This window comes from Cyanidioschyzon merolae, chromosome 6, assembly GCF_000091205.1.
Source record: "Cyanidioschyzon merolae strain 10D DNA, chromosome 6, complete genome".
NCBI lineage: Eukaryota > Rhodophyta > Bangiophyceae > Cyanidiales > Cyanidiaceae > Cyanidioschyzon > Cyanidioschyzon merolae.
Window position 1 is genome coordinate 499,411 of NC_010132.1, and position 27,015 is coordinate 526,425.

A 27,015-nucleotide genomic window follows, 5' to 3' on the forward strand; every position below is an offset into this window, starting at 1 on the left:
TCCCCAACGGGTAGCATGTCCGTATCACGCAATTTCCATGGCGTGAATCTTTCTGTATCCATGCAACTCATGAGTGCACCAACTGGCGACGTCGGATTGACGACGAAGAGCACTCGACAGTGTGAGCGGAGGACTTGTTCTCAACTCATGCAGAAGGTTAACTGAGTTTACTATGGCACATTATCAGTTCCGTTCAACTGAAAAATCCCCCTTTTTACAGTCATCAATGGAACGACATTCTTCACCATTACGGTACCCGACGTCGAGTATGATCGCTCAGAAGCTGCCGACTCTTGTGCTTGCTTCGATGAAGGTCATGGTCGCGGACTACGAACGTCGATGAGATCGCACCGAATGGAGCGTGCGTCACTGCTTGGCATCTACAAGGGAACTCGGGCAGAGTGGAATGTCCGACTCCATCTCCAGCCTTGGTTCTTGATCTGGTATTTTCTTCATCACGGACAAGAGCTCGTTCCAGAAATCCTCTGTAAAACGAGGATTGCGCGCTCGCACGTGCTGCTAGTGGAGCACTTACTGGGCGTACAGATCAGATAGGGGCCCGTCACCGTTGCATACGGTTACGGACGCAGAACCGGAGTCGATGATCGATAATTGCCCTCTGCACGGATCAACGATACGTACGGAGCGTTGAAGCAGGCTTTCACACGCGACTGGGCAGCGGTCGAAGAAGAAGGAGCAATGGACATACGAGAATACCTCGCCTCAGTTGAATGACATTGCAAAGAATTTTGTACCGAGGCCGCGTACCTAGAAGATGCAAATGGCAAGTAACGTAGAGATGGCTACTGCCGTCTGTGAACGGAAAGCACCACCAGCAGCCAGAGGCGGCGAAAGCATGTCTTGATACTACCACACACGTCCTGATGTTGCTGATAAAGAGGTTGGAGCGAGTGGAGAGATCGGCGACCTAGAATTCCGGGAACAGGAGCAAGATGACAAGGTAGCAGTCACAGAGAAAGCCCATACGGATCGATATCGATGCCAGCGGGAAGAGAGCCAACCTTTGGTGTAAACGGCCGTGTTAGCTACATAGAACCCGTTCCATTTAACGCTAACATGAATGTCCAAGCCAACCGTGATCACATAGCCAGCGGCAGAGTACAGCGTATGTGCTGAAGTCGTTGTTGCGCGGAGCAGCATCTCGCACGTGGACACAGCGTGTACCTGAGCGCTTTCCGCACCGCATTCCCAAGCATGCCCGGCCAGTGATAACAAAGGCGCGCACTACGAACGCTCGACGCGGACCGCAAAGTCCAGTGCTGTGCGTTCGAGTCCCTGGTAGCCGCCGCCGCCGCCGCCGCCGCAGCAGCAGCAGCATTGCGAATATGCAGCGTATCAATGCTCGTCTCCTAGGATTCGCCGGAATCGTCGCGTGACAACAACTCGGTCACAAGACGTTGCGTCAGGGCCGGATCCAGACGACCATCGCCGCGTTTCATCACCTGTCCGACAAAAAACCCTGCAAGCTTGGTTTTCCCTTGCCTGTACGCCTGCACATTTTCGGGATGTTCACGCATGACTTGTCGAATGAGATCCGCAATTACGGATTCACTTCGGATCTGTGTCTTGCCTTGCTTTTCAACGAGGTCACGCACCGAACTGCAGGGCTCCTCCATGAGCTCTGGGAGGATTTCCTTGGCGATCTTCCCGCTAATCGTCCCGTCCTCAATCAGCAGAATGAGTTCTGCGAGCACGCTCGGCGTCAGTGCTGTCTCCTGGATAGAGCGCGCCTGCGGTTTCTGTTTGATCAGGGCGGCGATGTCGCCGGTGATCCAGTTTGCAGCCGCTTTCGCTCGATCGATCAGCATGCGAGGATCCAGACCCTCGACAGCAAGATGTCCGACGGTGTCCTCAAAAAAGAAAGCTGTCGCTGGTTCTGCAGTGAGCACTCCTGCATCATAAGGTGTAAGGCCTAATGCTGACGTATAACGCAAGCGTTTCTCTGCAGGTAGCTCTGGCAGACTCGCTTTCCAAGCATCAACCTGAGCTTGCTCTAGAAGAATCGGCGGAATGTCAGGTTCCGGAAAATAACGGTAGTCAGATGCACCTTCCTTGATACGCAACACCTTCGTAGCCTGTTCACGCTCATCCCATAGACGCGTCTCCTGGCGAACCGTTCCATTGCCATCAAGCATGGCCGCTTGCCGAAGAATTTCGTAATCGACTGCTCGCTCGATTGCATTGAAGGAGTTCAGGTTTTTCAGCTCTACCTTGGTCCCGAGTGCATCATCCGACCTGACACCAGACAATCCACGAGGTCTAATCGAGACGTTCACGTCGACACGAAGCGAGCCGTCCTGCATATTGCAGTCGCTGATCGCTGCGTATCGTAGGACGCGCTGCAGCTCCTCGCCGAAGGCGGCCGCTTCAGCCCCGGACTCCATATCCGGCCCTGTAACGATCTCCAACAACGGAACGCCAGCTCGATTGTGATCTATCAGAGAGTATTTTGCTTCGTGTGCCCCAGGGTCCTGACCCGGGATTTCATCTGGCTCCTCTTCTGCAGTTTGTGAATGGAACATTTTCGCCGAATCCTCCTCCATATGTGCACGACGGATATGTACGCGCTTGCCCGAGGACGGCAGCTCCAGGTATCCGTTCTCGGCGATGGGCATATCGTACTGGCTTATTTGGTAGTTTTTCGGCGTGTCGGCGTAGAAGTAGTTTTTCCGATCGAACTTGGTCCTCAGCGCTATCCTGCAGTGCAGAGCCAGGCCGGCTTTGACAGCCAGTTCGACCACGTTCTGGTTCAGCGCCGGTAGCGTTCCAGGCTGGCCGGTGCATACAGGGCATATATGGGTGTTCGGCCCCGGCGCTTGTTCGCAACTGCAACCACAGTACGCTTTCGTCCTTGTAGCGAGTTGAACGTGTACTTCGACACCAACGGTTGCAGCGTACCGTTCTAAAACGCGATCGATTGCCTCGGCGCCCTTACGTCGACGACCAGCTGCACCGGACTTTGGACGTTGCCCTGTGGCGCTGGCTAATAGGGAAGCGGCCGCACGCTCTGAATGAGGGCGTGCTGCTGCTGCTGCTGCCGGCCCGAGAACGTTCTCGTTCGGACACACCTTCAGCAGCGCTCGATATCCAACGAACGACCAGAGTGCCCGGCAAGGTTGCACAAATCCAGTGCGTCTATGGCGCGCTGCACTGATCCAGTCCATCTGAGAAGCGTTCGTCGTGCGGTGCTCAGTTTGCAACGCGAAGCCAGTGTACCGGAAGGCGTTGCGAATGAATGGAGCGCATTGCGGTTGCGCATTGCACGCGGCACGCCTCGCGATACCCATGAGGATGCAAACGGTAGGGGGAAGTGCTGGAACTTTTCCCTCAGTAGGGATGTTTATGACTTTTTGAATCGAAGTATGGGAATGCTATGTGCAGTGCAAAGATCCGGGCTCATAGATTCGTAGATCGTTGAATGCTATGTGCAGTGCAAAGATCCGGGCTCATAGATTCGTAGATCGTTGAATGCTATGTGCAGTGCAAAGATCCGGGCTCATAGATTCGTAGATCGTTGAATGCTATGTGCAGTGCAAAGATCCGGGCTCATAGATTCGTAGATGGTTGAATGCTATGTGCAGTGCAAAGATCCGGGCTCATAGATTCGTAGATGGTTGAATGCTATGTGCAGTGCAAAGATCCGGGCTCATAGATTCTTAGATGGTTGAATGCTATGTGCAGTGCAAAGATCCGGGCTCATAGATTCTTAGATGGTTCAAGGATTTACGATTGTGTCTGCGGACAAGCGCTTTCGACGCGTTGCTGCTGGCAGCGTTGACCTGGTCGGCATCAACATGCTTGGCGACACCCTCGAACAAGCGCTGGTAAAACTTCCGAACGCATGATCCAAGTGAATGCGTACATGGCTTTGCGGCGCTCTGTTCCTTCGATATACGGTCCTGGAATCAGGTATTCTTCCAGTTTTCGATTATTCCGTTTCACGAGGACTCGTGAGGTACAGGTATTCGCGACGCGGGATGGACGAGGAAACATATTCAGCATGGTCTTTTGAGCGCTATTTCACGAGCTTGTTCAGAAATCTTCTCGACATTCCCTTTTTGCATCAGCGATCCAGTTTGGGAGAATTTCGTGCGTCTCTCTGTGGTGATCGATGAAACCGCATTTCACATGAGCAGCTGGATATCTCTAAAAGGATACGAGCCCAGAGATTTCCGTGGCTTTTGATTGTGCGGAAACGGGTCCTGGGTACGGGCTTGAATCATCCCAGCGATCATATTAAGTGACGCGTCCGATACGATTTGCATAAAGGACGCGGATACGGATGAACGAATTCCGACTTGCTTTCCAGTTCGACAGTTCTTTTCGAAAATTCTTCCATGATAGGTAGCATCTCGTTTTAAAATGCTGTATTGAAGCGAATAGCATGCGGCTTCGCGTGCCTTGCAGAGAGCACTTTTCGAAAGGCTAGCCCCGAACAAGCTGGTGTTCGAGGGGTACAGCCCCAGGCGCTGCTCCTGGAGATTTCATCAAGGCGCGTCTTCTGTGGCCGTCATGGGCATCAGCCAAACGATGCAGCAAGCGTCCACGCGTCGTAGAGCATCCAATGGAGGTTAAGGATAGGTGAACACATCGGTATACCTGCATTCAGTCACGGGTTATCAATACGAGGCGTGCGCCGAACTTGTATACGTAGACGACGACATTGCCTGGGAAAACGCAGATCGCAACGAATGTCCTTTTCCCGTGATATGCATCGGCAATAGTTGAGAATTCCTAAAATCGACACGTGAATCTTTGCACCAACAGCTTCCGACTGCTCGTTACAGACCGAGATGAGAACTGGAGACCGCTGTATCTAAATTATGAGGTACGAGAGAAAAATGAAAAAGCTGAAGACAAAGAACGACATGGATGATTTTGATCACTGCAGGAAGATGCTCAAACATCACTGTATCCGTATGAGCCAAGATGCGCTGTTCCCATTTCATTCTGAAGTCGGTTTAGCATTGCGGAGAGCGCATGAGACACGCTCTATATGTGGATGATCGCTCGATCAAGAGCAGGGTCTTTTATGAAAAACTTGCACCATCTTTGTGGAATACCTTTGCACGCGAATTGTGCAGAGCATTTTGTTTTGCGTTCATCGGTATGATTCCGCTCTTCCTCGATGGAACACCATTTCAGAATATTCAGATCCTGAGCGCATGTCCGGAGATTTTATTATATTCTTCTGCAGACCAGAAGCTGTTGTACTTCAAAGGCTTTCGGAGAGATTCCGAACCCTTCAAACGAGCACGGGACGGCGCCGACTGCCGTTCGTCTGCGAATACCCATGCAAAACGCAACCCGAGAAACGCGCCAACAACCTGCACGCGACGGAACCGCAGTTCGACGCCGCAGCGAACTGCACCATCTCAAGGCAGTGCAGGCGAGCCCTGCTCTGAGCAAATCAAACCTGGAATCCCGAGCCGAAGCCCGCATTGGTATAGCAAAGCCGCTCTGTCTCCGGTTTGCATCCGCAGCGGCGCTATTGGTGCTACCGCAGACGCTCACGGCGGGCTCGTCGCACGATAGCGTGTAAAACATAACCACTGCATCCGAGCCAAGTACATGGAGTCTAAATTGAATATAGGTGGAACAGTGGATGCTTTTCTAATCGCTGATATTCAGGGCCCAATCGGGGATGCCTGGTCCATGTAAACTGTCCGTCAAGCGAGGAATCCCACCGACAAGCCGCATAATAAGAGGCGACAATCGAGCTGCACTGCCACTGAACGTACGAAAGTGCGCTAAAAACTCCAGTGCGCATGTCGTAGCCTTCAAAGCCGCTTGATGCGTCGATTCTGCGGGAATCCGCCGGGTCACCGCGCGCTTTCAGGACTCGGGACACGTATGACCCGTACCAGTCGATGGGTTGCTCATCAGCGCTCATCCACATCGGCCTAGAATAGACAAGTGTACCTTGACTACGCTCAGCACAACACGGCTTGCCTGAAAAAGTCAGAAGCGGCACTGGTCCTGGTACGTGCTCGCTGTGTGCTCTTGAGCGACCACCAGTCATGCAACTGCGCAAAGTATGCGTACGGAGCGCAGCGAATCCATTCAGCTTGTGCTGTAAACTAGATGCGTCCAGAGCTTCGCGCCACACGAAGCCTTTTCCGGGCCAAAACCAGCAACGATGCCATCTCGTGTTGCATGCGATAAACTGGGGCGTGCTGCTTCACAGCGCGTACAAATCGAGTTCGTGTATACGCCGGTCTACCTGCAAGCGAACAGCAGCTGACCAAGCACGCCCTACCCTGTGCCGTACGGGATTCGCATTATTCGCAGGCATTCGGCTATTGCTCGAGGATAAATTCCTGAACAGGGCGTCCAAGGTGGCGCGCTATGGTACCGTTACTGTCTCGCGCCGGTCGATGCACCAAAACCTGATGCTGTCCTCTATTCAGACTTGTCACCGCAACATTCCCGTGCTGACTAGAGGACGTACCTGAGGTCGTGGGCATCGCGAAGCGCACAGTCTCCGCGTTCTGGACGATGACGTTCCCGGCGATGTCGCCGCTCCACGATTCCGTCTTGTTGCCGGCAGCGGCACCCGTACCGTCCGCATGGAGACTTAGCTGCACGAGTAGCAACGGACGACGCTCGATTTTCGCTCGTCCAAGCGTTACAGAGCGACTTCGACCCGAGCGGGCGTCCACCGCAAGGAGTTCATCGCCAGCTCGCAGCTCGCAGAGATACTTGGTCGAGCCATCGGGGACAAGGATGTACGAATGGACGGCACCGGCATTCACGCGAAAAGGCCTACTAGCAACGTATGGGTTCTGAGCAGCTTCGCTGAGCACCAGGGCCAGAGTGGAGGCGCTGGAGCCCACCAGAAACCCTTCGTGAAACGCCAGCAGCGAACAGGTGTCAAGACAAACACGCTCGCCAACACCAGCTTCGCGCACGTCCACAACCACAGCTGGATCCAATACGAGACTGTTTTCGAGCCGTTGATAACGATTGCGTAGACTAGCGAAGGATTCAACGGCGCTGGCGCTCCCTGTGGCCAGAATAACGCCATGGACACCGCGCTCTAAGCTTGCAAGCTGTGCCTCAGCCATGCCCGTCGTCGACACGACAACGAGTATACTCGTTTGTCTCTGATACGCTACGCTGACCAGATTTTCAACGGGTATGAGTTCCCAGTCTTTCGTTTCAACCATGACAATAGAGCGGCAAGGCAGGTTTTCTTCCAGAGCGTGCACATCTTCCGCGGACTGCAGTTCGTAAAATACTGCGTATGTAGCACCGGTGCGCTGCTCCCGCACCAATCGTGGACAGGTTCCGTGTGCTACAATATATCGTGCATCAGTGGTTGGCTCTTTCCACTCTCCCCAGGTTGTCGCATGCTCGTGTACCAGAACGGGAAAAGCGAGGTCCACTGCACGCGCGTATGCCTCTTGAGTGGCAGGCATAACCCAGAATGAACGCGAACTTGACGATAGTGCGTGATCCGCGCGACGCAAAGCGGCTCCGTCTGCGTAGGTCTCTGCAACCTCCTGGATGAACTGAAGGGAACAGGCACCCAGAGAGTGCCTCTGTGAGCGTTCGACAGTCCGTCGACAGCGCCCGACGTGCCGGTGTCGCGGGCCCAGCAGCCTTGATCCAGTGTCTGGGTTCCTTGTGAACTTCCGTGGATGCGATTCTACATAAAATCCTGTTCGAGTCGGAGCGTGTGCTCTCAGAGAGCGAGCTGTCGACCAAAGAGCGGTTGCAGCGGCGCCACCGCTCCACGAACACCTTGAGAAGCTCGGCGGACACAACCAGGAAACTGCTTGCGACGACATGCCAAGAAACTAGGTCACAAGTCCGTACCTTGACCTTTTTCCACCTCGCAATAAGGGAAGAGCACCCACCCGTCTCACAGAGAGGCAAACGAGCTTGCTATCCCTTATTGTTTTACGCGTATGAAGGGTATATCAGCTGATGCTCCAGCGTACTGGTAAACGCAGCGGTACAGCTACCACCGCCACCAGGAACGTTTTGCACCTGTTCAAGAACTCTTTTCCTCGACGAGGCAAGCTGTGTTGCGAAACTGGTGTTGCTGGTGCTGCGCTCTTGGAGCAATAAAGCGGTGGACGCTGCTGACTCGGGCGTGTTGCTGTTCGGCTCCGGGCTGGAAGGACGCCAGCGGGAAAGCACCTCCGGTGGAGTGCTGGGCAACGCAACCGCACTTGTACGCAGTCACTTTCAAGGGAGAGTCTGCTCTCGGTGTGTACCGCTTGGGCTCGCTACACCGCCTTTCTAGAGTGCACGCAAGCGTCGTCGTCAGCAACGGTACTTGATCGGTGCTGAAAACGTTGCATCAGTGGTAGAGTGGCGCTCCCGTTGGCGCACTTCCGTGACTCTCACCTGAATACGCACGTTTCTCTTTTTGAACACCAGGTCCGCGCAGTGGTATACACAAATCTCACTATACCTGATCCGAGTCGGCGGCAGCTGCGGTGGGGCAAGCCCTGCGGGTGACGGCACCAGGCGGCTTCTCCGACCACAACGTGTGCGCTGGGCGCTCTCGTCCAACGTTAGGCGAGCAAACGAGCACAAGGAGCCACCGAGGATCCACCAGGATAGAATTCGCAACGAAGTTCACAGCGCTTCATTCTTACTCGTGAGTCGCAAGGCGCTCTCCACCCCAGCCACATGCACACAGCGACCAGCGGTGCGTTCGCATGCCTGCACCAGCGGACGCTGCCTCTGGATACCGTCTGCGTTGCAGCCTGGTCTCCTGTTGCGGACCTGCTCGCGCTGGTCTTTGCTCCGGCTTCAGTGGTCATTTTGCGCTTGAACTGGGAGCTCGTCGGTGTCTGGCGTCCAAGCGAAGCATCAGCAGGTGACTCAATACCGAAAGTCACCTGCCTCTGCTGGTCGCCGCATGAGCCCAGGCTCCTGCTCGGCCAGTCTGATGGGACACTCACCCTGCTCTCCGTGGAGCATATGCAGTGTATGACCATATACGAGGCCGACGATGAGCCGTTCGACGTCCAGTATGGCGGATGGAAGCGACTCGTTTGGATACCGCTGACAGATCGGAAGGAGAGCAGTCTCGCGTTGGGCGTTCGTGAGCATGGCGCCGATATCTTCATCTTCATCGAAGGTCTGTACGCCTGTGGAATGTTCGACCTGGCGCGCCTCGGCTCAGTGGAAGACTTTACAACGTCGGAGGATACGCGATACCTGGCTGCGCTAGGAGCCGGAAACACCCTTCTGATCGGTGCTTTAGATGAGGTGCGTCCTCGGTTTCACGAATGGGGACGCTTCGCGCACTGGAGCGTGCAAACTCGCGAGCGCATTTTCCAGTTGCAGCTCGCCACCCAGGGCATCCAGGAGCACTGGCAAGCCACTGCTCGTGTGATGTATCAAGTCCTCGATACGCTCACGGAAACGCTGGTCCGGTACCGCCCCGAAGCGGATAGGGCGACTGCGTTTCGGGAACTGCTTCTGTTGGCATACGGGATGGCGCCAGCGCCAGCCGTACGGGACTGGCTTGCGAATACCATGTCGGAGTCTAATCAGCGAAGCTGCAGTCGGACGGTGGTGACCAGCCTCAGGGCGTGTGTTGAGATCGCCCGTACCCAGCTGCTACCGCTTTTGAATGCACTTCTGGCGCAGGTCGCTGGGTTACCGGACGCGGGGCCCGCTTTTACAGCCGAGACCAAGGCGTGCTGGCGGCTGGGACACGGCATTGCGCTAATGCTGCAACGATTTCGACCGCTTTATGTTATGTTTTGGAGCTGGCTCGCTGGACGATCTGATGAAAACCTGCGGCTCGTGGTTGATCGCGAAAAAATTGAAGCGCTCTTTCGAGAGCGTTTCTTCGGGGTTGCGGATATGGATGCGCAGTTGGAATCCTTCACTCGGGCGCTCATGACCCTTGAAACGAGACTGAACGATCTAGCACGGCATCATCAGTCCAGACGTTGGCCGTTGAAGACTGCGGTCTCCGCATCGATACCTCAGAGCACTGGGGAGCCGTCCTCGCTACAACCACTACTACAGCGGCAGCGACTAAGACCTATGGTGCGCTGGCTCCCGTCGATGGCAAGTTTCCAGGTCTGCACCGAAAGCGGAGACCTCTGGCTAATCTCTACCCAAGGGACGGTTGCGTTATCATTCTCGATTCGATATCTGATACAAAGCTCATCTGAAACAAGTTTCGTTCGGGTTGCATGGTACCGCGACCCCAAGATCTGTGTCTTGACTTCCGCGGGGCTCTGGTGTTTGACGAGCGTGAAAACAGGCGATGCATCGCCGCCTCGCGCAACGGAAAGTCATGACCTCTTTCGAGCGTTAGAGCTCACTGCACCCGCATCATCAACATCATCGTTCGGGAGCGCATTCCCAGAAGTGCTTCAAATCCCAGCTCTTGTCTGCGGAATTACACGCGGATTGGCATGCATCTTCGCAAGTGCTTCCCGAGTCCTGGTCTTTGACCTCGAGGACAGCGATGTAGATGCGGATGCGGCGACTGAGGCGCTGCCCTGAGGTTTTCTGAAGCATACCTCGCCCGTCGCGCTCAGACACGACTGGATCTTCGCAACCTGTTCGCTGCGTTCGCTGGGGACAAGGGCGCCTTGGTGGCAACCGGCCCGCAAGTTGACACACTCAATCGACGCATGCGACATGCTGTCGGTCTTGTCTGCTGCAGGCACCAGATCCCTTCGCGTTCGAAAGAGACGGGGGCCATGGCGACGCCCACAATCGTTGCCTTCGACTCAGTTGGTTATCAACAGCAACCGCCGCTTTGGCTGACCTGCTCGGTTTCGGCCCGCACATCCACACCAGAGCGGCTGGTTCCAGCACCACTGCCTTTGGCGAGTGCCAGGTTCCCTGTGCGGTTTCGGATCTCTTTCGTCATCATGACAAACGCTTCCTCCACGTGATCCGCCGTCTTTGCGCTTGTCTCAATGTACGGAATGCCCAGTCTTTGCGCAAGCTCCTCGGCCTGCTGGCGGGTGACAACCCTCTGCTCCGTCAGGTCCGTCTTATTCCCCACGAGAAGCTTGCAGACCGATTCGCTCGCGTAGTTTTCAATCTCAGAAATCCAAGACGTAACATTCTTAAAGCTCTCTTCGTCGGTCACGTCAAAGACGATGATGATGCCGTGCGCCCCGCGGTAGTAGGACGAGGTGATCGTCCGGAAGCGCTCTTGCCCAGCGGTGTCCCAGATCTGCAGTTTGACGACTTTACCGTCCTCGAACTGCAGCGACTTGATCTTAAAGTCGACACCGATCGTCGACATGAACGAGTCCGAAAACGAACCTTCCGCAAAACGCAACAATAAACAGCTCTTACCGACACCACTGTCCCCAATGAGGAGCAGTTTGAACAAGTAGTCAAAGTCTGTTGTGCTCATCACGAACACTTCTCGAAGTACAAGTGCTCAAAGCGCTTTCGAACCCAGACCCCCAAAAAGGACGATACCACAAACGTGGTCGCTATTCGCAAACCGCCCAGAAACGTCACAGGCAACGAGCGTTCAGGTCTTTCTGGCAGGTTTCCGTACCGCGCAGGGACAACCGTCGTAACACCTTGCGCAGCGCGCCGCATATCGAGGCGATTGCACCTGCGCGCGCGAAAACGTATACACGGATACGTATACACGGATACGTATACACGGATACGTATACACGGATACGTATACACGGATACGTATACACGGATACGTATACACGCATACGTATACACGGATAAGTATACACGGATACGTATACACGGATACGTATACACGGATAAGTATACACGGATACGTATACACGGATACGTATACACGGATAAGTATACACGGATAAGTATACACGGATAAGTATACACGGATACGTATACACGGATACGTATACACGGATACGTATACACGGATAAGTATACACGGATACGTATACACGGATAAGTATACACGCATACGTACACACGGATATGCATATATACACATCAAATGCCCACAGATCGAGAAGCGGCACAGGGGCGCTGTTGGAAACCGAAGAGAGCGCCTACCCATGGGCTATAGAGCGTGGCGTGCGCGATGACATGCTGCCGGCCTGCGACGGCATGCTGGTTGAGTTTCATTGACAAGGTGGAATGTAGGAAAGCAACATTATATCCGAGAGGACGTATGGGTCATGGAACTTGACGGTGGCGTCATGAATGATATGCGCTTTCTCGAATGTCGATGTTGATCGTGCAATTTAGGATTCTTCGTGTGTGCACACGTTCAGTTCAGTAAACGACAACATAGATCGTTGGTGCAAACTCATCTGTAGAAGCAGCGATGGCGACGATCTTCTTCATGATGCGCGTACGGCGTATGCGATTCGACGTCAGTGCATCCGCGTGAATATCAAATGGAACGGGGCGCGATCACAGGGGCTCGCAGACGAGTCTTTGGGCACGGTATGCTTCCAGCGTCAATCATAAAGGACTTTGGGGTTTGCTTTTCCGCTTTCATGTATCCGGTTTTCGATAGGCTGGCCTTTGTTATTCCACCGGTGCTGCGCTCAGTAGTTGTGGGATGATGATAGCAATATTCAAGTCAAGATTTGGTAGTTTTCTGTTGTTTCATGCGCATGCGAAGCACAAGCAAAAGTTGCAACCTAGGCATCGCTTGCCCGATAAAGCTCGTTTACATAAAGCCTCGGAGCGCACATCGCAGGCGCGGCACATGGCTGTGTTCAAGCGTTCCAGTACGTCCACTGAACCTGCTCGTCCTCTGAGTACCGCCCTGTGGCGCTTGTAGGCCTGCTTCATCGCTCAGGGCATGGCCTTGGCGTGTACACGGAAACGATATTAAACGCTCTCGCCCGTTGGTGCCCCCGAAGCGTGCTGTATCCTTCGTTGGCGATCATCTTTTCGGTTATCTCCGCGGCAAGTACGCTGTCCGCTGCACGCGCAAGCGCATGTTGCTCCAACCGAACAGTTACCATGGGCTCTGTGATCGAGCTTCATTTTGCTGCATACGCTGCTGGTAAAAAGTGGCGACGGGCGCAAGCGGTGTCGTGTCCGCATCTTGCACCCGCCAGCAACCATGCGGCTACGGCTTCTGAGGCGCCCCTCAGTTCTGTCCGCCATCTGTTAGAACCAGTCTCCCGTTTGTTCTCCTCTGCTGCGACGAAGATGAAACACTCGTGAGTAGAGCATATGACTATTGGTAAAGGTCGCAGGGTTCCGAACTCGTTGCTCCAGAGCGTCAACGGTTACCACACGAGAACTGAACTGCTGTTCGGATCGCACCGAAACGTGTCGCGAGCGGTTCGCTCGCCACAGGTCCAGCACGATGCATATCGCTCTGTGGCACTCGTTCGGCAGGTGACGCGACATTTTTGATCATCCTTCGTCTGTAGATCTCCTATTCCGAGCCTATTTGCCAATGAGATTAAAGTTGGTCACAAAGTTCATAAGACGTTCGCCTTCGATGTCGATGGATACCGCTAAGCGATCGAACGCGATGCACGGCATGACGGCTCGTTGCCATGATGCAAGCCTGTCGTTGCTGCCTTGCTTGTTCGAATGAGCTTCTTTCTTTGCCGTCTGGCGGTTTCTCTTCCTACCCTTCATAGATAATCGCTCGTTCGTGAGATCCTCCTGCTTCTGAGCCCTACATGGGCGCCCGTTATGACGCCTGTGCACCGGTCGCGTCAACGTTCTGCGCGCGCCCTCTGTGGCTTCCAAGTCCGCAACAGGTCGCTGGATCTATCAGGGTCCAAATACCTGCTGGCGGAAGACCCCGAATTGAGGCTCCTGAGCTTTGTAAAAAAGTGTGCAATGGAGACGACCTCTCTCTCCAAGTGAGCAGCAGCCTCGGCGTATATAGAAGATTCTGGTTTGCATCACGGATCCGGCACCATTCATAATGCTTTCTGACGGCACTTGAATGGGTATCGCACGGGATTGCACTCAGAAGGACGTGCACTATGGAATGCTCTGAGTCCTGCTATTGTCTGTATGCCTCTGTATTGTTTCGCGCTGAACAATACTTGTGATGCACGACTTTTTTGGCAGAACTGAATCGATCTGAATTGCTTTCTTATCGACCATTTCATCAATGAACGGCAATGAGTCACACCATATGCACCCCGCAGTGCTGCCTGCCTTGATGCATGCCATTCGGACAAAGGGTCGGACAAGGACGCCTCCCCGGGGAAGCAGTATCAACTCGTCCGAGCACCTCTGCGAGACGCTCGGATGCGCGATGCGGACACACGGTCTGCATTGCTGACGGACGACGAAGCCCCAGCGGTATTGACGGGAGTTATGCAGTCCATCGTATCTCAATTGTTGCTTTGGTACAGTGGCGCTCTAACAAGGACCGAGTTCGTTCATCGTAATCGACCTCACAACAGGGTCACCAGTGCGGTCCAGTCGATGCCGCACTCTCTGGACACGAATCGATCTGCAGGATGGGGTGTTGGCGCTCGTACGGCTTCTTCTCGGGCACTGCTTTGAGGAGCAATGCCTGCCGTGCGTACCGTCTTGCCGAGTCCGTCTGCTGGCAACCTGGAGCTTGTGATTGCCGCATCGCCAGATGCGTCACCCGGTGTACGCCTGTCCAACGGATATTTTTACGGAAGCAGCCTAAAGCACCGGGATCGCCGACACCGACGCCCCCTTCCCTCTTGTATCCCCCCGCTTGGCGTCCCGGGCCCGCTGGACGCGCTCAACGCCAACAAAAGCCGACCCGTGCTCCCTGCTGCAGTGTACTCCGGGCGACGAGTCCGTGAACCGCAACCAAGTCTCGGTTTAAAAGCACTGCATCACCAACGGCTCCTGCCTCGCCGTGTGTTCCATGAACGCCTCGCGAGACGCTGAGAGGTATCGCAACTCGTTTCGTGCATGCGCAGAATCTTTCCTCCGCGTTCAAGCGCTTCAGTCTACGAGCTCGCCAGCGCAGCACAAACCGCCAGAGATGCTCGGTACCGTCCACTCAATCCCCAGGCAGTGTTCATCAGGCAAGCAGCAGCCACATGACAGTGTTCACTTCGATCCACCTCGTCACAAACACGCCACGTACTATCAACTGTGTACGCATCCAGCGTCGATAGCAACTGCGCACGCGAATGCGCCTCCAGCGTCGTGCACCCATTATATGAACGAACTTGCACCTGCGTCCAGCTACAGACTGGTGCGCTATAGGGGCTGCACTCTCTAAACACTCAGCTCGATACAGGAGCCATTTCCAGACATTTGAAAATCACTTCCCCGACATCTGTGGAAAGTTTCGGGCTCTCGAGCATGCGTTCCATTTCGATACGCATCGCACTTTGGCGATCCTCCGAGAAGCGACGCCACTTGGTGAACGCATTCGCAAGGCGCGCTGCTACCTGCGGATTCCGTCCATCGATCTCCAGAATCTGATCCGCGAGGAAACGGTAAGCGCTGGATGCATTGGATCCACCATGGAGACCATAGGGATTCGCCAGTGCGAAGCCTCCAAGGACTGAATAGATGTTATTGGGGTTCCCGGCATTATACGCAGGGTGATGGAGTAGCGACTGAACAACCATCAGCGCGTCGGAGCGCGGGGCTGTCGCCTGGATGCGAAGCCACTTGTCCATCAGGAGGTAATCGCCTTGCCAACGATCGTAGAACACAGAGAGCGCTTGCTCGCGATGCTCCTTGGATGCAGCGTCCGCGTGAACCAGCGTTTGTAACGTCGCAAGCATGGTCGTCATGGTCGCTGCGTTTCGCATGCGTACCAGGGCACGCTCGAGATAGGGCTCGGGGTTCGGCAAGGTAACCAACAGGGAGAAAGCGACCGCCTCGAGCGCTCGCCTTCCCTGCTCGATGGAATCCAGACTGAAGCCGCTGCGTCCCGCTTCGTATTGCTCGGCTGTATCCAGCACGTGCTCGAGTCGCGAGCGCAGTGCCTCGGCAAGCTGTCGCTTGATGCTTAGGCAAGCCTTGTGGACGAGTTCGGGATCTACAGGCAGGGTTGGCTGTTCGTCCATGACGTAGCTTTCGCTCAGAGGCGCCAAGACTTGCGACAGAATCAGCGGATCATCGATGAGGGCGTCGAATGCACGCTGAAACGAGGTGATCGCCACCGGGGTGAGGCTTCCATCGCGACGGTGCGCGGCGTTGAGCAGCAGCTGCTGCGCAGCGTCCCAGCGCTGAAAGTCGTCGGTATCGTGAGCCATAAGAAAAGCGAGCTCTCGTTCCTCGCGCTCCTGGTCAGCCCAAGATTCCCTAGTAAGCTTGATAGGTGCCGAAAAGTGTCGCAGGTAACTCACGACGTGCCCTGGAGGAACATTTTGAAGGGTGAAACTTTGCTCGGCCTCCTTCAAACAGAGGATCGTTGTCGGCACAACTTCTTTTCCGGAGGCGTCGAGCACACCCGTCGCAATAGGAATCACATGCGGTTTCTTCACTGGTTGGCCGGGGGTTGGCGGCACCCGCTGGCGCGCTACAATGGTTAGCTCTCGTCTCTGTGCGTCATACGCGCTGTCGCTGATCCAAACCTGAGGTGTACCTGCCTGCGCATACCACAGCTTGAATTGCTCCCAGTCTGCAGCTGAGAGAACGCTGGGGCTCGCGTCCGCCATGGCGGCAACAAAGTCGTCGCACGTCACCGCCTCGCCATCGTGCCGTGCGAAATACAGATCGGTTCCACGGCGAAAGCCCTGCTCCCCAAGCAGCGTTTTCATCATCCGGATAACCTCTGCACCTTTCTCGTAAATGGTAACCGAGTAGAAGTTATTAATGGTCTCGTAGGTGTCGGGTCGAACTGGATGTGCAGTCGGCCCTGCGTCCTGAGGAAACTGTGTGCTACGGAGTCGGGCAACGTCGGCAATGCGCTTGACTGCACGGTTGCCCCGCATGTCTGCACTGAACTCCTGTTCCCGAAAAACGGTAAAACCCTCTTTCAGAGATAGCTGGAACCAATCTCGACAAGTTACCCGGTTTCCCGACCAGTTGTGAAAGTATTCGTGCCCAACCACTGCCTCTATAGCGTTGTAATCCGAGTCCGTTGCCGTCTGTGGGCTCGCAAGAATGTATTTCGAGTTGAAAATGTTCAGAGACTTGTTCTCCATCGCTCCCATGTTGAAGTCGTCCACAGCTACGATGTTGAACACGTCGAGATCGTAGACTCTGCCGTAGGTTTTTTCATCCCAGAGCATGGCCTTTTTCAGGGACTCCATCGCATGCGCAGTGCGGGCCTCATCACCGTGCCGGACGTAGATGTGCAAGCTCACCGGTCTGTTGGAGGCACGAACAAACTCGTCGGAGACGCGGGCGAGGTCACCGGCAACAAGTGCGAATAGATAACAGGGTTTGGGCCAGGGGTCCTCATAAATCGCATAATGCCGCTGCGGATCCCTAGGGCAAGGTCCATGCTCAACCAGATTGCCATTCGACAACAAAACCGGATACTTGGAGGCATCTGCAATAATCTTGGTGCGATACCGCGCGAGTACGTCCGGGCGATCGATGAACGGAACTATCCGACGGAAGCCTTCGGCCTCGCATTGTGTGCAAAACGTACCCTTCGAGAGATAGAGGCCCTCCAGTGCTGTATTCTCCGATGGGTTTAGGAGAACACACGACTCCAGAGTGAATCCATCATTGCCCGAGGGTAGCTGACGGATAACGAGCTTGCCTGCATGCATGTGATAGGCACCACGTTCTGCATCCAAACGCTTGCCGTTCAACAGCAGCGAGTCCGGAACAAGACGCACCGTTGCTCCCACATCCAGTTCGAGTGTGGAGCACGGTTCGGTGGCATATGTTGGATTAGGACGCACGCAAAGCCGGCTCCGCACCTTGGTTTCCGTTTCGTGCAAGTCAATCTCGAGGTCGATGCTTTCAACGAGAAACGGTGGCGGCTGGTAGTCCGCAAGCCTCACTACCGTTCGAGCTCGACTCGCAGCGGTAGCAGTCATGGTTACGGAACGAGCGTTGCGACGGCTTGTACGTGATACGCGACGACGACCCCAAAGACTATGCGCCAGGCAAGCGTTCCCGAGGGCGTTTCGCTTCGTGGCCGTTAGAGGTCGCTCCGCCAGACGCAGGGAGCAACTCGAGTTCCTCGTGTTCAAAGTACGCAAGCTCGCAAGGGGTAGCTTTCGCTGCAAGGGAGCACAAGCAGCCGACAAAAGAACGCACCTTAACGGTGCAACGAAGCTGAGCATGCAGAGTGCTGTCAAACCTCAACAGGGAGTCTTATAAGCAGCACAACTTCCAATTCAGGAGAACACGCAGTGCTGAGTGCAGCACGGATCTAGGAGACGCTGTACTGCTGCTACGGTAACTAGTAAGTGCTCCTTGCTAGGATGAACCCGTCCCAGTCACTTTTCTGCGTGGCAACTGCAGGAAATTGAGAAATGTTAGAGAGTCGCGCCGGTGTTGAATGACCACCGCACGTCTTTCAAAGGAGAAACGTTGCCGCCGTCGGTATACAGTAGAAGCGAGGAACACGCTCTAGACAAAAAGTCTCCAACTGATGTGCAGACGCCTCCCAGTCTTTCTGGACCGGGCACCCACTACAGCTTTCAACCTTGTCTCATATGGTTCTACATTGAGAGGTTGTCCAACAAAATTCCCTCTTGTTGACTCTGAAGGTCTCGTCTCCATCACCGCGCATCTCCTTATATTGATAGCGGCGTTAAAGTCTCTGTTCACAAACTCCATACGTTTCTTGTCATTGATTGTACTTACTGATGCAAGTAGCCCTCGCACTTTCGCCCTCCTTTGCATTTGCTCTTCCGTCCGCGGTGCGTGCTTTTTTATATCTTCAGGGCTCCGCTGGCACTTTTCCATATCGACCCTTTGAAGTGTACACCCCCGTTCATGGTGTGTATACGATGTTCGGAACTTACCGACAGGTATTGTAACATACCGGTGTGCGCACTCCTCGTACGCTCTTGTCGTTGGAGCCGGTCTACACACATTTTTGGGTCTTCCATCGCCCTGCTCCGCAGGCTACTACGAGCCCTCGAGCCTTGTCCTCTTTGAGGGCACTCAACTGATTGAAAAAGTTCACGAATACACGCTGCTTACCACAATACAGATTCATTCGCAGACGAGCCCGCCGGGGCTTGGTATACTCCTCCCACAACGGATCCGAATGGGCAACACGAACTTCCATGGATTTCCGAAAAACTCCACAGTCCGCGCCTCGGCGCGTCACCTCGCTCAAAGCTTCCAGGTGATCCTTCATTCCTGCATTCCACGTACCTATTTTCTTCCTCGCATTCATTATACTGGATTCTCGATAGTATCTCGTTCTCGGGAACCTCAAAAGACGCATGTCTTTCTGACGTAAACTACCATCAGTACCATTTTCCGAACGCTTCGGTGCTGCGATTCTTATGATATACGTATTCCGAGGGTCCGCGCCAACGCCAAAGTCGTTATCCTGCACTTTCTGTGTCGCACGATCCGCCTCCTTCACATCTTCATGGTTCGCCGAGGACGGACCAGGACGATCTCTCTTCAACCGCGGATAGAGTACACACATGGCTACTCCATCGGTTTCGATGATCCCAGTGAACAACTTTTGCTTGCTCACTTTGAGAAGTTTGAAATCGAAGTTGTTCTTCCAGTGCGTCTCCTGGGTATCACCGGTGAACTCTGTCTTCCTTACGATGAACTCTGGACTGATCTCCCTCATGATGCCGTAAAGGACGCCGGAGTCGATAGTCACAAAATGTGACTTGATGTTGCATATTGGAACCCCGTTGAAGCGCTTCCCCATTAGAAAAGCCTTCCGTCTCTCCCACTCTTCATTTTTTTCCTCACTCAGCTTCACCTCTGCCTTGCGTTCGAGCCCTCGGTCCAGAGACACGAAATACAGCAGAATGAGGCGATAGTATCTTTCCTTATCTTTTTTTCAACTCTGATATCTTGTCGGTTTGGTTCGCCAACCCCAAGACTGCATGGTGCTCTTCTATAAGCACACGGATTACAGAAGCTATATTCGTTCCCCTGTGTGACGCCTTCTTGTCGACAAATTCGATCTCATCTTCATGTTGCGATCGTTCATGATGCCGTTGATAATCGCCCATATTTCTTTGCGAGAGATGTTCGGGTACAGTGCAAACACGGCGCGTACCATAAAACGTTCGAGATTCAAAGTCAAATGGCTCTTCAGGTTCGTGATGTACTTTATCGCCCCGTATGTGTACATATGCGAGTCACCCTTGTATCGATTACACTCAAAGCTGCAAAAGGGATGTTTTTCGTGGAGAGCATGCACCCGATCATTTTTCCTTCACGTCCCCGCTGTACCAAGCATCATGTGACGAATAAACGTCTTGTCGAAGAACTCGCCCGGAATCTCGACGGTTGCCATGTGCGTCACGTTTTCGTACATCTCCCTCGCCCAATGCATCAGTCCTGACGAAGCCTTGACAATACTCTTGGAGTACGAGTCGACGCAGTTTTCGATAGCGTCTCGCAGCTTTTCCCTGTAGGGATCCTTGATTTGTCCAAGAAGAGAGGTTTTCACCACTATCTCGTGGTACAGTTGTCGTTCTTGCAGCCTTCGACATAGGGCCTTCCCCTTTGCTTCTTTTTCTCTTCCTTTTCTTCTGGACTCGGCACTGTATTTGTTTCTCCGGCAGCCGGCGACAATGGCGCTCCAGGATCGTGGACTTGCTTTTTCATAGCTTTCCTTTTTTGGGGTTTTTCGAAAAAGAACGCTCTTTGAACCCTTCTGTTATATACTGCGAAAAAGCACTTGACTAGACATGTTTGAGGGCTGAAACACAAATGAACTGAAAAATTGTACTTTGCTTCGACTCCAACGCAAATACAACTTTTTCCGGTAGAACAACACGTCAACGAATGGTCAGGACTACGTTTCTCTTCCACTGTGAAAAGCGCGTTGTATTTCATGCCTTTCAAATATGGAGGTGCACAACTCGACAGAATTATTTAGAACAAAGAACAGATACTCACGATACACGACAAACGATGTAACGATTTCATTCCCCCTCTACGCTAAACGTTGACAGGGGAAGAAGCTTTCCGCATGTTAGAATGTTTGCGCTCCAGGCGGAAGGCCCCGTGAGCCGGACGAGTCTTCTTGGTAATTGCGTCATGGCCCCCCCAGTGGCAGGTGCTTTAGTGATATCTGACCAACTCATCCCCGAAGCGGTTTATTCCGGCATTAAGGGTGCTCAGGCAGCGTCTGCACGTCGCCCTGGTCGCAGCGCATTCGATGGTACGCCAACGCTGTTCTGTCTCTGTACAGCATCCGCTCCAGCGGTACAAGCGCTGCGGCGGGTGCTCACTGCAGGCTCGGCGCACGAACGAACGCACAAATCGACCAGTCTAGCGGAAAGGGAGTCTAAGTAATGGAACCTGGAAGTAGGGTGCACCATGATGGGCGCTTTCCCGAAAGCCGATATCCATCCCGCAATCCGTGATCCACGGTCAACGGATAGGTTTTCTCAGGCCAGAAAAAGAACAAGACACGACGCTCGTGCCGCCGTTCAAGGGAAACGCCATCCTGATCAATAGCGTGTTGTTCAGCTGTGAAAGTCAGACTTCCGTTCAGGCCGTAGCCAAGCACAGTCTTTCAGTTCCTGTTTGTTTCGAACTTCAAACAAGTCTAGTCAAGTGTTTTGTCGCAGTATGTAACAGAAGCGTTCACAGAGCGTTCTTTCCAAAAAAACAAAAAAAGAATAGTTATGAAAAAGCAAGTCGACGATCCTGGAGGCCCAGGATCGCCGGCTGCCAGAAAAAAACAAAAAACATTGCCGAGTCCAGTAGAAAAGGAAGAGAAAAAAAGCAAAGGGGGAGGCCCTATGTCGATCGCGGCAACAAAGTCGACTGTACAACGGGATGGTGGTGAAAGCCTGTCTTCTTACACATCTCAAAGATCCGTACAAGGAAAAGTTGCGAGACGCTATCAGAAACCATGTCGACTCGTACTCCAAGAGTATTGTAAAGGCGTCTTCCGGACTGATGCATTGGGCGAGGGAGATGTACGAAGACGTGACGCACATGGAAACAGTCGAGACAATATATAGTCTAGATAGAGAGGCTGACAATACCCAGCGCCCAGAGCTCTGATTCTTCGTGCCTCATGAGATCGATGGGCGTAGGCAATACCGATTAACCAGCAAAAAGCTGTGGCAGCGTGCGAACGTGATTCTTTGTAAAGTCTAGTCAATATAATCGTGTCGCGCCGACTAGCAACGACCGGATATCGCAATTTCAGTGCTGGTGCAGCGTCGCATCGACAGTCGGACGCATTGGCATAACGTGCTGAACGTCAGATATGCAAAGGTAGGGCAGGAGATCAGGAAACAGCGCGGTGTCCATTTGATTCAGTTTAGTCCCAACAATCACGAAGCAACGAATGAGTACCGAAAAGGTTTCGTGCATTCAAAGCGAAGAATGCATCCACAAGCAACATTCGCCAGAGCAGATAGAGTGCATTCCCGTATTGAGGCAACCATATATAGGACGGATCTTCCTTCAGTGCATACATTTGGGGCCCACGTAGTGAGCCCCCGTTACGATGCCCTGCGTTTGCATGCACATCATCGAGGCAAGTGTGCCGCCAAACGAATACTTCGCAAAGCGACAACGCTGCGTGACGCCTCGCCCGTGCGCACTGCACCTCAGCGGGCGACGCTCCCCGTAATGCACCAGCGATCACATTAGGAACGTGAGTTTCCTTAATCCTGCTGCGGCACAGTGCGAGGTCGCAGCGACAAGAATCCTCGACAGCATTCTCCCGAAATCACCAGCAGGTTCGCAGGTCCTATCTGTTTCACCCGCTAAACGACCATCTCGAGTCCTGTGCCAGAATGAGAATATCCATGCACAATTCTAGTGAGCGTATCCGCGAGAGGCCGCCAAATAGCCATAGCACGTGCTTAGCGGCCGCAGAGTCCCGGAGGTAACGCACTCGCTATTGCTGTTCGCGCAGCCTCAATAAGGTCCGTCACACTATGATCCGCAGTTTGGATCGCAGGATGAATGGTTAGGGTGATTCGCTGTTTGGGCCACCGCAACGGTGCCAGCGCCCAGGGCGGCATCACTTCCGCCGTGCCTGTAATCGTCAGTGGAACTATCGGTACCCCAGCTTGCTTTGCGACCCGAAACGGACCCTGTTTGAAAGCACGGAGCGTCCCGTCTTTTGAGCGCGTGCCCTCCGGAAAAAGCAACAGCGACACCCCGTGTTCCAGTCGCGAGACCATTTCGCGAAAGACCCGCAGCTGATCCCGTCGACTATCCCGCTCAATCCCGATTTGTCGAGCCATTCCCATCGCCCAGCCGATAATAGGGATCGCAAAAATGCTTCTTTTGGACACAAACTTGAAAAATCGGCCTAGAAACGCCACCGTGTAGATGTCCAGGTACGAATTGTGATTGCACACATAAAGCACAGTGGCATCAGGTGGAAGCAGATTCTCCGTACCCACGACACGCGGATGAATACCAGTGCTCAGCATGGACAGTCGCATCCAGAGCATCGCGATCCAGTCGTAAACGCGAGCTCGATACGGATCAAGGATCAGCACGAACGGGTATAGGATCAACATGATGATAAAGAGCGGCAGCGACCAGGCAAAGGTCACGAGCAGAAAGAAGACTCCAACCAGGTTTATGCGGGTACGGTGCTGACGCTCCGCCCACGCAGACACACCGGTTTCCTTTTCCTTTGATCGCGTCTCTTCGGTTGGGTCATCTGAGCCGGGGCTCGTTGTAGCAGTGGAGCGCATGCGAGTGTCGAGCCTGCAGCACTGCAGGCGACGTCGCCTCTGTACCGGGAGTCGAACTGATGCGGCTACAAATGCTCGCCCTATACCAACTACGACTACCCCAAATGGTTTGGCATCAGTGACTGGAACGCTACAAATGTAGCGCGCCCACAGAGTTTGCGTTGTGTTCGAGTCGCTCGAAAAGCCGCCTCGATATCCACTGGCGTGCACGAAACCACAGAGCTTGCTCCGGCTCATGTGACTCTGCAGCTTCGACCCCAAAGCTAGGTACATCCTCGCACGAAACTGCCTGACGCTGGTTAGGGGCACTGATTCGGGTGCTAGGTGAAGCAGTGGCCTCGTATAAGCCGCAGCGCCGCCTCACGCACCATCAACGCCGTTCGAAAGTCGAACGACGCCAACGGCGTACAGTAGTGGCGAACGCGCCCCAGACAAGAAGACGCCATTTGACGTACAGACGCTCCACGTCTTTCTGGACCGGCCACGCACTACAGCTTCCAACTTTTTCTCATGTAGTTCGACTTTGAGAGGTTGTCCAACAAAATTCCCTCTTGTTGACTCTGAAGGTCTCGTCTCCATCACCGCGCATCTCCTTATATTGATAGCGGCGTTAAAGTCTCTGTTCACAAACTCCATACGTTTCTTGTCATTGATTGTACTTACTGATGCAAGTAGCCCTCGCACTTTCGCCCTCCTTTGCATTTGCTCTTCCGTCCGCGGTGCGTGCTTTTTTATATCTTCAGGGCTCCGCTGGCACTTTTCCATATCGACCCTTTGAAGTGTACACCCCCGTTCATGGTGTGTATACGATGTTCGGAACTTACCGACAGGTATTGTAACATACCGGTGTGCGCACTCCTCGTACGCTCTTGTCGTTGGAGCCGGTGTACACACTTTTTGGGTCTTCCATCGCCCTGCTCCGCAGGCTACTACGAGCCCTCGAGCCTTGTCCTCTTTGAGGGCACTCAACTGATTGAAAAAGTTCACGAATACACGCTGCTTACCACAATACAGATTCATTCGCAGACGAGCCCGCCGGGGCTTGGTATACTCCTCCCACAACGGATCCGAATGGGCAACACGAACTTCCATGGATTTCCGAAAAACTCCACAGTCCGCGCCTCGGCTCGTCACCTCGCTCAAAGCTTCCAGGTGATCCTTCATTCCTGCATTCCATGTACCTATTTTGTTCCTCGCATTCGTTATGCCAGATTCTCTACAGTATCTCGTTCTCGGGAACCTCAAAAGGCGCATGTCTTTCTGACGTAAACTACCATCAGTACCATTTTCCGAACGCTTCGGTGCTGCGATTCTTATGATATTTGTGTGTGTAGGGTCAGTGCCAACGACATGGTCGTTATCCTGCACTTTCTGTGTCGCAGGATCCTCCTCTTTGTATTCTTCATGCTCCGCCGCGTCAACGACAAGGTCGTTATCCTCCACTTCCTGCGTCGCAGGATCCGCCTCTTTCTCAACTTCATGCTTCGCCGTGCCAACGACAAGGTCGTTATCCTCCACATTCTTCGTCTCAGTATCCGCCCGATCCTTTTCTTCACCCTTCGAGAGGAACGAAGCCGAGGGCGGAACTGGACGATCATTCTTCAGCCGCCCGATAATGTACACACAAGGCTACTCCATCGGTTTCGATCATCCCATTGAATACCTTTTGTTTGCTGACTTTGAGCCGTTTGAAATCGAAGACACTCTTCCAGTACGTGTCCCGGTTTCTCGCCGGTGAAGTCCTCCCTGCTGACAATGTACTCCGGACTGATCTCCTTCATAATGCCGTGAAGGATTCTGGGGACGATAGTCACGAAATATGCCTTGCTATTGCACATGGGAACCACGTCGAAACGCTTTCGCATTAGGACAGCCTTCCGTCTCTCCGACTCTTCATTTTTTCCCTCACTCAGCTTCACCTCTGCCTTGCGTTCGAGTTCACGGTCCAGAAACACGGAATACCGCAGAATGAGGCGATAGTATCTTTCCTTATCTTTTTTCAGCTCTGGTACCCTGTTTGTTGGATTCGCCAACCCCAGTACCGCACGGTGCTCTTGTATACCCGCACGGAATACAGAAGCTTCATTCGCGCTCTCGTTTGACTCCTTCTTGTCCACGAATTCGACCTCATCTTCATGCTTGCGATCGTTCGTGATGTCGTTGATAATCGCCAATTTTCCATTACAAGAGATGCCCGGGTACAGCGCAAAGACGGCACGTGTCATGAAACGTTCGAGGTTCATCGTCAAATGGTTCATCAGTTCCGTGAGCTACTTCATCGCTCCGTATGCATAAATATCCTGGTCACCCCTGCTTCGAGTACCCTCGAACCTGTAAAAGGGATGTTCTTCGTGGAGGGCGTGAATCCGCTATTTTCACTCCGTGTTTCCCCTGTGCCAAGCATTAGGTTACGAATAAAGGTCTTGTCGAAAAACTCGTCCGGAACCGCGACTGTTTCCATGTGCGTCACGTTTTCGTTCATCTTCATCACCAAATGCATTAGCCCTGACGACGCCTTTCTAATACTCATGGAGTACGAATCGACACGATTTCTGATGGCGTCTCGCAATTTTTCCTCGTACGTATCCGTGATATGTCCGAAAAGACAGGCTATCACCACCGTATCGTCGTACATTCGTCTTTCTTGCGGCCCCTGACTTCGGGCCTCCTGCCGTTTCTTTCTTGTCCTCTCCTTTTCCTCTGGACTAGACACTGCTTTTTGCTTTTCTCTGGCAGCCGGCGACACTTGGCGAACAGGATCTCTGACTTGCATATCCATAGCTTCTCCTTGGATTATTCATTTTTTCAATATAAACGCACTCCGATGCTCCTGCTGAAAACTGCGAAAAAGCATTCGATGACGCTCACCTGAAGTTGGAACTAAAGTGAGATGATAGTCCATGAGTAGAAAGAGCAGGTTTGCCAGCAGGAGGACGCGGATTATGAATCATTTCATTAATAGACCCCCAACGTGGGGGCAGATCTACACTCATTTCTGAAAAAACGAGGACCGACCCTCTAAATCGGGAGAAAAGACTAGGCTTTGGGTCGCTTCTCACTTTCGTCAATACCAGTCTTGAGGGGCATGATGTTTGACTACTTCCCTTGTCTCTCTCATATGCGCCTGTAGCAACGCAGAATTCTCTTGTCCCTCTAGCTCCGTTTTCAGAAGTAGAAGGATGTTGATGGCAGTGTCAAAGCCACCATTTCACTGCTTCCGGCTGCTGCTCACGCACTTAATGCTCGAACGGGAGATGCGATCTATGCTTTGCTTGCCATTTGCGTCTTCCTCGCGTAAAGTCGCGGTGCGCTCATCGCG

General features: G+C 53.5%; 6 protein-coding genes across 6 annotated transcripts, besides 3 other annotated features; 1 reads left to right on the forward strand and 5 right to left on the reverse strand.

Moving 5' to 3' along the window:
• Positions 1-1,370: 1,370 nt before the first annotated feature.
• Positions 1,371-3,185, reverse strand: CYME_CMF178C (glutamyl-tRNA amidotransferase subunit B; the record flags this gene model as incomplete). Its single annotated transcript, XM_005535759.1, has 1 exon — positions 1,371-3,185. One exon carries the CDS (start codon positions 3,183-3,185, stop codon positions 1,371-1,373), a length of 1,815 nt encoding a protein of 604 aa, XP_005535816.1.
• Positions 3,186-6,320: 3,135 nt separating this feature from the next.
• Positions 6,321-7,814, reverse strand: CYME_CMF179C (hypothetical protein, conserved; the record flags this gene model as incomplete). Its single annotated transcript, XM_005535760.1, has 1 exon — positions 6,321-7,814. One exon carries the CDS (start codon positions 7,812-7,814, stop codon positions 6,321-6,323), a length of 1,494 nt encoding a protein of 497 aa, XP_005535817.1.
• An 853-nt stretch (positions 7,815-8,667) lies between these two features.
• CYME_CMF180C (hypothetical protein) lies at positions 8,668-10,509 on the forward strand (the record flags this gene model as incomplete). Its single annotated transcript, XM_005535761.1, has 1 exon — positions 8,668-10,509. One exon carries the CDS (start codon positions 8,668-8,670, stop codon positions 10,507-10,509), a length of 1,842 nt encoding a protein of 613 aa, XP_005535818.1.
• Positions 10,510-10,750: 241 nt separating this feature from the next.
• Positions 10,751-11,380, reverse strand: CYME_CMF181C (small GTP-binding protein of Rab family; the record flags this gene model as incomplete). The annotated part of the gene is made up of 1 exon (XM_005535762.1): positions 10,751-11,380. The coding sequence occupies one exon, from the start codon at positions 11,378-11,380 to the stop codon at positions 10,751-10,753; it is 630 nt and encodes a 209-aa protein (XP_005535819.1).
• Positions 11,381-15,170: 3,790 nt separating this feature from the next.
• Positions 15,171-18,146, reverse strand: CYME_CMF182C (aminopeptidase N; the record flags this gene model as incomplete). The annotated part of the gene is made up of 1 exon (XM_005535763.1): positions 15,171-18,146. One exon carries the CDS (start codon positions 18,144-18,146, stop codon positions 15,171-15,173), a length of 2,976 nt encoding a protein of 991 aa, XP_005535820.1.
• A 221-nt stretch (positions 18,147-18,367) lies between these two features.
• Positions 18,368-21,587: a sequence feature (repetitive element).
• Positions 19,809-21,983: a sequence feature (repetitive element).
• Positions 21,984-22,847: 864 nt separating this feature from the next.
• CYME_CMF185C (1-acylglycerol-3-phosphate O-acyltransferase) lies at positions 22,848-23,969 on the reverse strand (the record flags this gene model as incomplete). The annotated part of the gene is made up of 1 exon (XM_005535764.1): positions 22,848-23,969. The coding sequence occupies one exon, from the start codon at positions 23,967-23,969 to the stop codon at positions 22,848-22,850; it is 1,122 nt and encodes a 373-aa protein (XP_005535821.1).
• A 90-nt stretch (positions 23,970-24,059) lies between these two features.
• Positions 24,060-26,443: a sequence feature (repetitive element).
• Positions 26,444-27,015: the final 572 nt, after the last annotated feature.